This window comes from Tripterygium wilfordii, chromosome 17 (genome assembly GCF_013401445.1).
Source record: "Tripterygium wilfordii isolate XIE 37 chromosome 17, ASM1340144v1, whole genome shotgun sequence".
Classification (NCBI taxonomy): domain Eukaryota; kingdom Viridiplantae; phylum Streptophyta; class Magnoliopsida; order Celastrales; family Celastraceae; genus Tripterygium; species Tripterygium wilfordii.
In genome coordinates, this window is record NC_052248.1 from 1528540 (window position 1) to 1541776 (window position 13237).

General features: G+C 38.2%; 3 protein-coding genes across 4 annotated transcripts; 2 read left to right on the forward strand and 1 right to left on the reverse strand.

Moving 5' to 3' along the window:
- The first annotated feature begins 3483 nt into the window (after window positions 1-3483).
- Window positions 3484-6089, forward strand: LOC119982086 (probable LRR receptor-like serine/threonine-protein kinase RKF3). Of its 2 annotated transcripts, XM_038825275.1 has the most exons (3): window positions 3484-3577; window positions 3667-5828; window positions 5912-6089. In XM_038825275.1, exon 2 carries the CDS (start codon window positions 3881-3883, stop codon window positions 5792-5794), a length of 1914 nt encoding a protein of 637 aa, XP_038681203.1. In that variant the 5' UTR covers window positions 3484-3577; window positions 3667-3880; the 3' UTR covers window positions 5795-5828; window positions 5912-6089. The 2 variants fall into 2 exon arrangements, with proteins under 2 accessions (XP_038681203.1, XP_038681202.1); XM_038825274.1 differs by having other exon boundaries at window positions 3485-3577; window positions 3667-6089.
- A 456-nt stretch (window positions 6090-6545) lies between these two features.
- On the reverse strand, window positions 6546-9583 carry LOC119982087. Its single transcript, XM_038825278.1, has 4 exons — window positions 8383-9583; window positions 7533-7740; window positions 7069-7198; window positions 6546-6989 (listed from the first exon to the last, which is right to left on the reverse strand). Exons 1-4 carry the CDS (start codon window positions 9207-9209, stop codon window positions 6703-6705), a joined length of 1452 nt encoding a protein of 483 aa, XP_038681206.1. The 5' UTR covers window positions 9210-9583; the 3' UTR covers window positions 6546-6702.
- Window positions 9584-10472: 889 nt separating this feature from the next.
- On the forward strand, window positions 10473-13223 carry LOC119982088 (methyl-CpG-binding domain-containing protein 4-like). The gene is made up of 2 exons (XM_038825279.1): window positions 10473-10625; window positions 12366-13223. Exons 1-2 carry the CDS (start codon window positions 10566-10568, stop codon window positions 13065-13067), a joined length of 762 nt encoding a protein of 253 aa, XP_038681207.1. The 5' UTR covers window positions 10473-10565; the 3' UTR covers window positions 13068-13223.
- Window positions 13224-13237: the final 14 nt, after the last annotated feature.

Sequence of the window (13237 nt, forward strand, 5' to 3'; positions counted from 1 at the left end):
AGTCTAATCCTAATTAAACTATAATTACTAATTCTAATCTAACTAGGGTCTAATTTTATTGATCAATTCCAATAACACGTACATACAAAAGTTTCTCGCTTGACCACAATTACAAGTTAGGCAAACCCAGATCGCAATAGTTATAATCAATGATATGCTGATGTTGTAATTATTAAAGAAAAAGAGAGCATCATGACGTGATCCTGTTGAATAATACAACTAATTAATTAACTAACTTGCTTGTGCAAATAAATTCTTCTTAATTTAGTCACCACCCGTGGGAAATCATAGGTCGTACGCTAAATTTATGACTAAATTGGTATGAAAGAAACAGTGCAAGTGGATTCTATTAACAAATACTATATGACAAATTCATTAGGCATTTTCTTTGCTATACAAATTAAAATTTTTCAAAATCATTAGGCTTTGCATGCAATTCTTAATTTTCAAATGAAATAACACGGAATGTTATAATAATTTGCAATTCTTAATTTTAACGAAATGGTCAAGATTAGTGTACCGGACTTTTTTGTGACATATTATTGTCATTTAAAAATGTTCATCATATATGTAAATTGCACATGCTGAAATAAATATAGCTACATAATCAAGATTATGATTGTTAAAAAGGGAATCTGAGTGTGAAGCAGTGCAAGTGTGTCTTTTTTTTTTTTTTTAATTTGTATATAATACGTATATATATGTGCATACAAGTTTGTCATTTGAACATTTGATATAAATGTAAATTTGAGTTATCATGTCTGCACGCACAGAAGTTTATCACTTGACGAGAGGGTAAATTGGATCAAATTTCAACGCGGGCTACAAGGTTATTATTGCTCTAAGTGATAATCGAACTCAAAACCTTTTAAGTCCATATACAGTCTGGGAGCTCAGAGAAATTCACCACCAGATTATCGCCCAAATGGTTTACTTAAGTGTGTCTACAAGTTGAACAATTGCGTGTATCCCATAATTAGGTATATTAATCCATATATATATATCCAAAATAACGAAGAAAAAGAGTGTATGGTTGAATAGACTAATTCATGGATAGTTTGGATTACCTTTATCTACAAACAAAGGCTGCGTACGCACCTGGATATATATATATATACAAATTGCCTATTTAAATCAAGATCTACATGTGTTTGTTGCATTTTCTAAGTCCATATCCTTTTTTAGGTGCATGTGTTTTTTCCTAACTAGAAAACAACCTTGACTAGTAAACTGACCTAAGTGGGGCTAATCGTAATTATGTTAGTTGGGAATGATTTTTTTTTTATGCTAATGGAGAACGATACTATACAAGTTTGTCATTTGAACATTAAATATGAGCCTAAAATTATATTGCGTAAAGACTTGTAAAAATCTCGCATCACTTGGGTTAACCCAAACAATGTTGTTTATAAGGAAAGTCTCATTTCTCTCCATTAACGAGTCATATTCCTCAAGACTAAGTACCAAATTGTAATGACCGAGTAAGAACAAAGTCATAAAATCTCACTTCCTTGCTTAACCTAGTAAAATTTTAATATATAAGGAAAGTCTCAATGTCTCACTTTCTCGCCATCAACAAGATTTTTTCTATGGGCCTAAGTATCAAAGTGTGATGACACAGGAAGAACAAAACTATGTGAACTTGGGAATTGGTAAACCCAAAGTGAAAAATATCATTGATGTGAGTAGATTGAAATTTCTAACACCACACGCACAAAAATTTCTCAACCCACGACAATTATAAATTAGGCCAAAACACATATTGCACTAGTTTTGGCCAACATAGATAATCAATGATATGCTGATGTTCTAATTATTAAAGATACCCAAAAGAAAAGGAGAGCAACATGATCCTGTTGAATAATACAACTAATTAACTAGCTTGCTTGTGCAAATAATTTTTTCTTAATTTAGTCACCACCCGTGGGAAATCATGGGTTGTACGCTAAATTTCTGACTAAATTGGTATGAAACAGTACAAGTGGATGCTATAACAAATACTATATGAAAAAAATAAAATAAAATACTATATGACAAATTCATTAGGCATTTCCTTTGCTATACAAGAAATAAAATAAAATAAAAAATCACAAGGCATTGCATGCAATTCTTAGTTTTCAAATGAAATAACATGGAATGTTAAGTATGTGCATAGAAAATTATCATTTGAACATCTGATATAAACATAAAATCGAGTTATTATGTCTGCAAGCACAAAAGTTTCCCACATAATGAGAGGGTAAGTGGGACCAAATATTAGCGCGGGCTATAAAAGTATTACTCTAAGTGGTAGTAGTTAAACTCAAAACCTTTTAAGTCCATACGGTTTGATAGCTCAGAGAGATTCACCACCAGATTATAGTCCAAGTGGTTTACCTAAGTGTGTGTACAACTTGAACAATTGCTGTATCCCATAATTAGGTATATATATATATCCAAAATAACGAAGGAAAAAAGTGTATGGTTGAATAGACTAATTCATGTATAGTTTGGATCACCTTTATCTGCAAACAAAGGCTGCGTACGCACCTGAAGATATATATATATAAAGTTGCTACTTGCTTTAATATATAAAATTTAAATTAGGCTATATATGAATCTGATGCGTGAAGCTACTTCTGCTGGCCCATACTCTTGAGTGGGACTAGTGGGACCCAACCTTGTGTGGGCCGCACCAGTTAAGTCCATTAGTGGATGGGCTTACTCTCTGTTTAATTGGGCTCACGAGGAAAAGGCCGAAAAAAGGAAAAAGGACTTGTCAACAAGCGACTCATCAGATACTTTCCTTTCCCTCCTCGTTCTGTCCTTCCTGGCCTCCTGGGCTTTTGCAAAAGAGCACGTGTATGAATTAAGGCCAAAGCACGTGGTCCCACGTGATCTCTAAAACTGTCAAAGTTTTTGACTTTCTTCCGTCCTTTATCTACACTTTGCTATATCCATGCACTCATCGAGTCATCATCACTTTTTATCAGCTGTTCTTGTGATTGACTTTTGCTTTCTTGATGCTGACTTCTAATGTTCCGTCAAGAGATAGAATTCCGTATCGGTTACGCACAAATCTAACCGAATACTATATACGATTAATCACACCTTTAAACAATTAATTAAACATTTTCCCTTGGTTTATTGATTTGGATCTCGACTCAATTGTTAGGTTTAGAAAGAATAAACTCATAAAGGTAATTCAATGTATCAATGAGGGCCGAAATCTCACAATGGATTGTAGTGTGAATTTATGACATGATTAACCTTAAAACAATCAATTAGACATTTTTCTAAACTTAGTTACTTGGGACTGGACCCAAAGACTAGATTTAGAAGAAACAAATCTTAAGGATAATTCGAACCCAAAACGAATTAGGGTATGAATCTCTGACGTGACTAATTAGATCCGATATGTTGCATATTAATAGAGACGTAATGATGAAGTAGAATATGAGCTTAAAAGATTCTTCCAAAATGTTGAATTTAGTCGTTCGTCAAACTTCAAATAATCGCCAAGACTAAAGGTGCCCATAAAGTGTTGGATCAAATGCATTGAAGAGAAGACTATGGAGCTGCAAATTGCGAAATGCAGGTAACTGGGAAACTTCTTCTCAGCCATGCATTTTCCTCCAATTTTTTTTTAATTTCTTTCAACTGTGCCAACAACTCATCTGATCTCAGTTCCTGGAACATGCTGAGCGACTACAAACAAGCAACCCATGTCTGCTTCTCTCTTATTTACTCATCAGCACACCATGATTGGTCAAACAGGCGGCCAAGCCAAGACAAATAACACAAGAAGAAGAAAATAATAATGTAAAGAACAAAAGCTTGAACCTTTATGGTGGTTCTGTAAGATCAAATCTCTCTCCTTTCTCTGCATGTGACAAACCCAATGTCCCTTCTATTCTTAATCAGCACTATCTTCTCCCTAACCCTAACATCAAACTCTATCGCCCAACAGCAAAACGGCACCGCCTCATGCCCTCTGGATTTCACAGTACTGAACAAATTTGGGGTGGAATCGAGTAGGTCCGATGTAGATCTCTCAATGGAGTGCAACTACATCCGTCAGGGCCTCCGACTCGTCCAATCCCACTACCTCCAACTCAATGGCTCGTTCCTTCCGCCACTCGAGTCCGCCGAGGCGTGCTGGATCGCTTACCAGTCCGGCGTCAACCGATACCTTCCCAATTTCGATATCCGCAAGTCCTGCGGATTCCAGACCTCGTGGATTTCACAGGGATGCATGAACATCATTACTAAGACCCAATTCGTATCCCTAATCCCCAACGCCACGTTAGACGACGTGGCTACGAATTGTAACCAGTCGTTGGAGAACAACTCGCCGTGTGCGTCTTGTACCACGAGCTTGTCGAGGCTGCAGGTGTACTTGACGGGGCCTTCGGTGGGGAACGTGTCGGATTGCACGGCGTATCCGTTTATTTATGCGGCGGCGTTTGCTAATCAGTTTGGGCCAACTGACACCGGCACCGCGAAGTGTTTGTTCTCTTTAGATTTGACTTCGGTGAACTCCGGTGAGAAGAAGAAGCGAAATGTTGTTATTTTGGTTGTTTTGATTGGGTCTGGAATTGGGTTGTTAGCGATTATTGTTGGAGCTTGGTTTTTATGCCATCGACATGAGAGATTGAAGATGAAGCAGAGGGAAGAGGAGCTTAGAAGAGCTGAGACGGATTTGGGTTCGGCGTTGGAATCATTTGATGAGAGTACTACTCTGGTTAAGTTCACACTTGAGGCGGTCAAAAAGGCAACAAGGAACTTCTCTCGTGAAAACCTAATCGGGAGAGGAGGTTACGGGAACGTGTACAAAGGTGTTTTACCAGATGGTTCTGAGGTTGCATTCAAGAGGTTTAAGAATTTCTCTGCAATGGGGGATGCAAACTTTGCACATGAAGTGGAGGTTATTGCAAGTGTGAGGCATGTGAATCTTGTTGCTTTGAGAGGGTATTGCATTGACACTACTTCTTTTCAGGGTCACCAGAGGATAATTGTGTGTGATTTGATGAAGAATGGGAGTCTCCATGACCATTTGTTTGGGGCCGCAGAGATGAAACTTAGTTGGCCAATTCGACAAAAGATTGCGCTGGGGACAGCTAGGGGATTGGCTTATTTGCATTCCGGTGCTCAACCAGGTATCATTCATAGGGATATTAAGGGCAGTAATATACTTCTGGATGAGAGGTTTGAGCCCAAGGTGGCAGATTTTGGGCTTGCCAAGTTTACGCCCGAGGGAATGACACATTTGAGCACCAGGGTTGCTGGGACAATGGGCTATGTTGCTCCTGAGTATGCATTGTATGGGCAATTAACAGAGAGAAGTGATGTATATAGCTTTGGTGTTGTGTTTCTCGAGCTTTTGAGTGGGAAGAAGGCACTCCTTATGACTAATGAGAACCAACCCTCTCTAGTAACTGATTGGGCATGGTCATTGGTGAGGAAAGGGAGAGCCTTGGATGTCATTGAAGAGGGTATGCCAGAGTTGGGCACACCAGAGGTCCTGGAGAAGTATGTACTGGTTGCTGTTCTTTGTTCTCATCCGCAGTTATATGCTAGGCCAACAATGGATCAGGTGGTGAAGATGTTGGAAACAGACATATCAGTTCCCTCAATCCCTGAAAGGCCAATTCCTATTGTATCTGAGATGGATGATATTGAGAGATCTGTGAGCACTAGCGGCTCTGGTCACATTGCGTCCTATTCTGGCTACCAGCCATTTACATTTGAGAGCGACTTTCCTTCTGGCCATAAGGAAGATGGGGAACATCTGGATTCTGTAAGGATAGAATAGTGAATATTTGAATTCTCAAATGCAGTTTCCTTAGGTTAGTCTGCTCACGACGACTGATTTATTGATTTAGATTGCGTGGTTCATCATTGTGAAATCATTTGTTGATTCTTTAAACAGGTGTAAAATCATAGTTGATTCTTTAAAAAGTGATACAGAGCACCGTTATACAATTTGCCATCAAATGTATCTTTCATACTCCAGCGGGTACTCTGGTAACACTAATGTTCATATTGCAATTATAGTTGTTAAGACCTAGGTGAGAATATTTGCCTAGAATGCAAGTTAAATTTCGACAGTGACTGGTTTTGTTGAAGTAAGATGCTTGGTGTTTGTAGAAATTTACTTGCACAGGGCGCTTGCCGATAACTGAATCAACGAGTACTGTGTTGATTTAAGCTCCATCCATGAGGTAAGGGTTGATGAATTTGTTCAAATGCTGATAACTGATTTAAAGAGCAGTGCAGACTGAAGCCCCATCCATGAGGCAGGGTCAGTGAAGTTGTTTGCTTTACAAAATATTGCTTTAGAAAGAGTGTAGCAGTGCCACTACTCATTTTCAAAAGCATGATGCTGCCAACAGAAACAATGGATTCTGAGACAGGTATTATTTGAATTCAAACAACTATTTTTCATGTAAAAATTATTTCAAAGGACGAAGAAGCACAGGATGAAGAGGAAGTGATATCGAGACCCGAAGAGGGGAAATAGGGACTTAGATGGTATATAGTCATCTACTTGGTTCTGCAATTACTTTCATAATAAAGATTTTAGATTGACTGCATGTTAACATTGTCATAGATCTACATGACCTAAAAATGTTGCTTTAGGGGCAGTGTGATACTTTGATGATGAAGAGGTGGAAAATGAACAAGAAGAAGAAGGGGAAAAAAAATACAAGTCTGTCTGTGTCATCTTGTTGTTTTCCAAATACCTTTTGATGATGAAGAGGAGTTGTTTGTTATCTTTACAACTTTCTGTCTCGGTTGCTTTCGCTTTCTGGTCACATTTTCTTGAGCATTGTTGTTGTTGTTGTTTTCGTCTGCTAATTTTACTACATCAACTTTCACAATGTGATGATCAGAAGTCCCTTTTGAAGAAAGCACTGAGTATGACCCTGGAACAAACTTGTATGGGGAATTCGGGGATGCCACTATGTAATCCACTCTTGTCCCATACTTGCATGTCCCTTGCACACCTGCATTCAGCAACAAATTCAAGCTTTTTTAAACCAGAATGGATTCATTTTGAAAAACAAGCTTAATTATGTTGATTACTTTGGCCTTTGGCTATCATGACTACTGGTTCACATTCCCCTGCAAATTCCTTAGAATCAGTGTATTGCTTGCTCTTCAAGAACCTCATCACTTCAACCTTTGGTGTTGGCTTCCCTATCTCCTCATAATACTGTAAAACAGCAACAAAATATGAACCATGGAGTAACAACTCAGTTAGTTATATTTTTGGGCTTAAGGTGGATGCATGTAACTAAGGTCGAAAGTTCGAATCAGTTTGGAGTATTTCTCTGGGTTTTTCTGGTTTCGTGGGTTTTTGGCCCACTTTCGAGGAGGGGTTAGGAGCTCTATTTTCATCCACATGGGTTTCCGCGTCTTACCTGTCGCCAACGTGGTACGAACTGTTTTGGCGGCCCAAAGTTTACGCTCACTCAAATATCCGAAGGACAAAAAAAAATGAACCCATATAGATTAGTTAGGATAATTGTCTGATTTTTTTTTTTTACCTTTACGATGTTAGTCCATCGCTCCGAGGAGTAGTCAGATTCATCGAGGGAATTGAGACCGCCGGCCAAAATGTGAGGACCGTCGTTGGATTGGATGATTGCATTAATCTGCTTCATTCTCCAGTTCTCATCAAGATGATCAAGGTGAGTGCAGTTGAAATTGACTTCTCCTACTTGTGGGACATCAATTGTGGCCTTAAGGACATTCCTTTAAGCAGACAAAACATAAAAACAACATCAATGATCTTTTCAGTGCCTTATTCAACTTGATATTTTTAATAAGGCTGTGTTCATTATTATCAGAGAAGAAACTTAACATCAACTGTTTGTTTGTGTGATAGCTATGAATCAACAACACTGATCTCTGAAGAAAGATGAGTAATTAGTTGGAAAACAGCTCTCACTCCGAATATTTTGTTTATTACATAGCATGCCTACATTGTACTGTAAACATTAATTGATTGTAGCACCCGACTTGAGTGGACGGGACACCGCAAGTCTTTGCATTATCAAGCTTAGTGGTGCTCTTTGAGATACCTTGTGGCAAAGGTTTTCAGTGCTCTAAATCTCATATTGCCCGGGAAGAGGAAGTGTATCTAAACTATTAACAAATGCTTATCTTGGACTCAAAACTCTAGGTATGAGCTCATGGGTTGTCCCAAAGTGGACAAAGTGTTACAATGCGGAGGAGGATTAGTTATATTATAACATGATGGGTATGGATGGAAAGAGCTGTCACAGAGATCTTTCCAGACCAATTGTTGATATCAAATTATTGTTCTAAAACATGGCTACTGAAGAAACAATCAAAACAGCGAGAAAACAGAGGAATTGACTGCAAAAAACTGACCTGAAATCGGTGTAGTCGAAGATTTTCTGCGCCTCCCATCGCTTAATCGGCCACTTAGAGAGCACAGCATTGCCATACTCAGGAGCCCAACTTTCTGCAAACACATAATTCATCCCCAAAGCAGCGGCCAAATCTGATAAAGGCTCCATAGCTTTCTCTTCCTCTGCTTTCACATCTTGCAGAGCCAAAATATCAGCATCCAACTCTCTCAACACTTCAACAACTGTCCTTGTACTCCTAAACCGATCTCCATCACCACCAAACACGTCTTGTCTCTCCCTGGAAAACCCTACACTGCTTGCTGCTCTTCTCATGGGAGCCTTACCTCTCAGCAATGAAATCTCATTGTCTGGTAAATTGATCGACACCCTCAGCTTTGATTTTGCAAACTTTTGTTGCTTTGTGGGATTTTGATTCTGGTTGTCTGTGCCATTCATCGGATGCAGAGTAGATTGTTTTAGTATACTCTTCGGACGACAGCGATGATTATTCATGGACTTGGCTCTTAATTTGACATTATCGGCTTTTCCAAAATCATTTTCTTCTTCATAGTCAAGATTCTTTGACTTGTTAGGCACTGCGGGTGCCATGGAGAAGAGGGCAGCATTAAATGTTGCTAAACGTATAGATTTGAGACCGCTCAATTGTTGATGATCATTGTTGGGAAAAACAGTTGCAGAAGACCCATTAATGGTGCTCGACTGATGATCATTTTGATGTTGGCAATTGGATTTCCCAAACTTCTTGATGAGGACCTTGGGACTTGACCGGCGGCGGATCGTCCACCGGAGGCGGCGGAGGAGTGTCTTGTGGAGGAGTCTGAGCATGTTGGAGAATTGGGGGTTTTGAAGGAAATGAGGTGTGGATTTAAGTTTATTGAAGTGATGAGAGTTGCAGAATGAGAATGGAAAACAGAGAGGTTGCAGCGTTGTTTTCAACACTTAAAACTCAAAAAGATTATGAATGCAAAGTGTTGTAACTTGTAAGAGAGGAAGGAGTCTTCTTGGAAATTGGTTGTTGACACGTGGCACCCAAGTTGAGAGGGATGAATAATGAAGACTTTCTTTTTCTTTTTCTTTTTCTTTTTCCTTTTTTTTAAATTATTTTAAAAGTTTTTGTTTCCAACTGCTCCAACACAATGTTTGTGTGATAGTGTGAGTATTGGGTGTGGGTGTTTATTGGACAGTAGAGAAATGTTAGTTATTTGGGACTTTTTTTAAAATTTTTTTGTTAAAATAATAATTATTTTTAAAAATGTTTAATTTGGGTTGAAAATTAATTTTGAGAGATAATAATCAGACACCTAAAAAGTAGATTAAGCCATATAAATTATATACCTAGGTCCCCCTCAAGCTAACCTTTGAGAGTACTAACATTTAGATAATTAATTTGATTAATTTAAAAAATTAATTTAGTAGATATCAATAGTTGACAAAAATGGTATCCCCCAATAATAAATTAGTTAGTTTAAAGATTAGGTATTTAGGTAAAGCATATATACCTTTTGTTTATGGAGGGAGGAAATATGTGGGTCTAATTGGATAATTTGCTGATGACTTGAGAAGATGCCAAATGCATGGGATTAATTGGACTTGCATACATATATATACATACATACATACATATATGTATATATATGAACAAATCAAATATTTATATATATAAGAAGAAAAAGTTCCAGTGCGATGACAGCTTTACTTTCCTGTGTGGGATTCCACATGCATGCATGCTAGCTTGCAGCTGTGTGGGGGGTTCTATCAACATAATCTCGCTCTGCTAGTATTGTCAATTAATTAATTTGGTGATTAAGGGAATCCAAGAATATCTTAATTTCCCCATTTAGTATACATCTATGATCTATACTATACAACCCATGATTAGAAAGAGAATCTTTTTAAAACTAAGAATTATTAGCCTAAATGGGCTGGTGTGGTGGGCCTAAATGGGCCCTCAACTAAAGCACATGGGCTGCTGTGGTGGGCCTATATGGGCTGCGGTGTGTTGTGGGCCTGTAGAGAAAGCGAGCTGCACAGAAGCGCCGCCGATTTCTTCCACGTGGCGTGACAATCAGTTACGTGGGCCTTACTTATTAGTCTTCAGTCCTCACAGCGCACGCCTGCCTTTGTTCATCGACGATTACGAATTTACTTTGTACTTGCATTTGACAGATTAGGAGGGGAACCATGGCGGAGGAACAACCCGACGAAGCTCTGAAAACCCCGATATCGTCGTCGGCGTCTAAGGTAAGAAGCAAATATGTTCTACCACTCCCTTTAAAGTCTCTGGGGTTTCTTCTCTATCGAATAAACCTTCGTTTTTTCTTCTACATTAGGGTTTTTTTTTTTTCCTTCTTTTTTTTGGCTGTTGTAGATGGTCTCGTAACAGTGTGTCTGATTTTGATTTTTGGCAATCGGTCTGATTTTCCCTGGAAAACTTCGAGCAGATCAAATTTTCTGCGATATGATTCCATAAAATGCTCAAGTGAGTCTGTATTGCGATTTCGGTACTCAGAAGAAATTATTTGAACAATTGATTCAAATTCTTCTACTGTTCTTGACAACCGAACTATTGATGAAGGCAGTGGGATCTGGGTACTGTTTTGTTACCTTTAATGTTGATGGTTTCTAGTCTTGCTTGTCTTATTGTGCTACATGCAGGGTCATTGGTGTGTTCTCGAGGCTTTTAAAACCTCACTAATTGCTTTTAGTAGTTCTGTGAGGTTTTTTTATCCCCTAATTTTACCGATTTGGAGGATTTAGTGTATAACTATAAATACACATTCTTTAAATTTACTTAAGCTTTTCAGAAGTGAGAGTTTACACATGCAGGACTATCAACAATGCAAGGCATGGTAGTGCCTTCATGTGGCTCAGTGGTAGAATTGTAGGGATTCAATTCCTGAAAACAGCCTCTGCACATATTATATATGGAAAAGTCTGCGTACATGTTGTCTCTCCCCGACCCCGCTCAACCATGGTTTTGGTTGAGGGAGTCACTAATATAGTAATATAGTCATTTTACTTAAAATAATTAAGAAGCAACAACCTCTTGTATAGATTTTGCATTAATATACTATTATTATAGGATACCTACCTCTTGTGAATTAATGCATTTATTCGCGTAATCCACAAATAACCAAAATATTTCTTTTCCCTATCTCTATTCCAATCAGTCGCAACCAAAGTTCGTTTTTTTTGTTAAGTAATAGTTTGAGTAAGTCTTGAACAAGCCCCCCCGAAAGCTTGAGGCAAATAAAGAAATTTTGTTATACTGTTTCGAGCAATATATCCTTGTCTTATTCTGGTCATTGAATAAATAAACTTTGAGGAATAACTTATTGATTTATTTTCTTTTGGTTATTCTATATTTTCTCCTAATTTTACAAATTTAGAGGATTTCATGTATATATACACATTCTTTACATTTACTAAGCTTTTCGGAAGTGAAAGCTTGCACGTGCTGGAAAAAGCAAGGCATGTTAATGCCTTGAACTTAGGAAACAATTTTTTTTTTCTTTTGTCCTTTTTCACGTTTTGGTTGGGGGATGGGGTTTTGGTTGAGATGTGAGTGGTTTTGAAAAGTTAATACTGTGTTCTAAGAGGCTTGTTTGAAAAATCCGATATCGCTGTTGGTTGTTTATAGTGGAGGTGGGAGATTTCATAGTGGGTCATACTCATCCAATTACAATGTAACCCAGGATGACATGCCTTGTCTTCACAGTGTAATGTCTAATGTTTTTTGGTTTATTGTATTTGTTTTAGTGCTTATCATTTTGTTGCATGCCAGTCTTGTATTATAATTGGAGACTTTTAGGCATAGGAAATAGAGGAGGGGTGATTTGTTCTGCAGTTGTATATCGTATATGAAACTGGCTAATGAAATTTTGATACAGAACATTTTTTTCCTGTGGTTGATGTAGCTCAAATGATTAATAATATCTGAAGTTTCTCTAGGAATTGACTTTTTGTTAAACCACTTTTCAGTCACTGAAGAGAAAGGGTTCTCCATTGCGTTTGGTTGATACGTATGCTGCTCAATGTGTAAAATGCTTTAAATGGAGGGTGATCACTTCAGTGGAGGAGTATGAAGACATCAGAAATAAAGTCTCCGTGGTACCATTTGTCTGTGCTAGAAAATCTGGTGTGTCCTGTGAGGACCCTGCTGACATAGAAAATGATGGCTCTCAAACGTGGGCCATTGACAAGCCTGGCATTCCCAAGACTCCTGAGGGCTTTAAGAGAATCTTGGTGCTCAGAAGAGATTACTCTAAAATGGATGTTTACTATGTTACTCCAACGAAGAAGCGACTGAAATGTCATAGTGAAGTAGCAGCATTTCTAGAAGCAAATCCGGGTCATGAAGGCGTGTCTCCTAGCGATTTCAATTTTATAACCCCTAAGGTTGTGGAAGACACTATTCCCGACTACATTGTGAGAAAGGGTTCGGCTGATGGTAACTCTAATAAAAGAGTTGAAGAAACAAAGGATGCTGTACCATCTGGCAGCGGCGACACTATTCCTGACTACATTGTGAGAAAGGATTTGGCTGATGGTAACTCTAATAACAGAGTTGAAGAAACAAAGGATACCGTGCAATCTGGCAGCTCTAATAAAAGAGAGGAAGAAACAAAGGATACTGTACAATCTGGCAGCGGTGACAATCCAGAGTCAGCAGTATCCCAATGAATGTGTACGCTTTGTAATCTGTTAGAGTAATTAGGTGAGGATTTTGCGTAGTGGATTGTTGCTGTATGAAAGCATTTTTTTCCCTTGCTGGAGAGCAATCATGAAAAACTTGTATTGTTTTATTATGCAACCTGCTCCATTGCACTTGTCATTGATGATCCAGTGTGTCA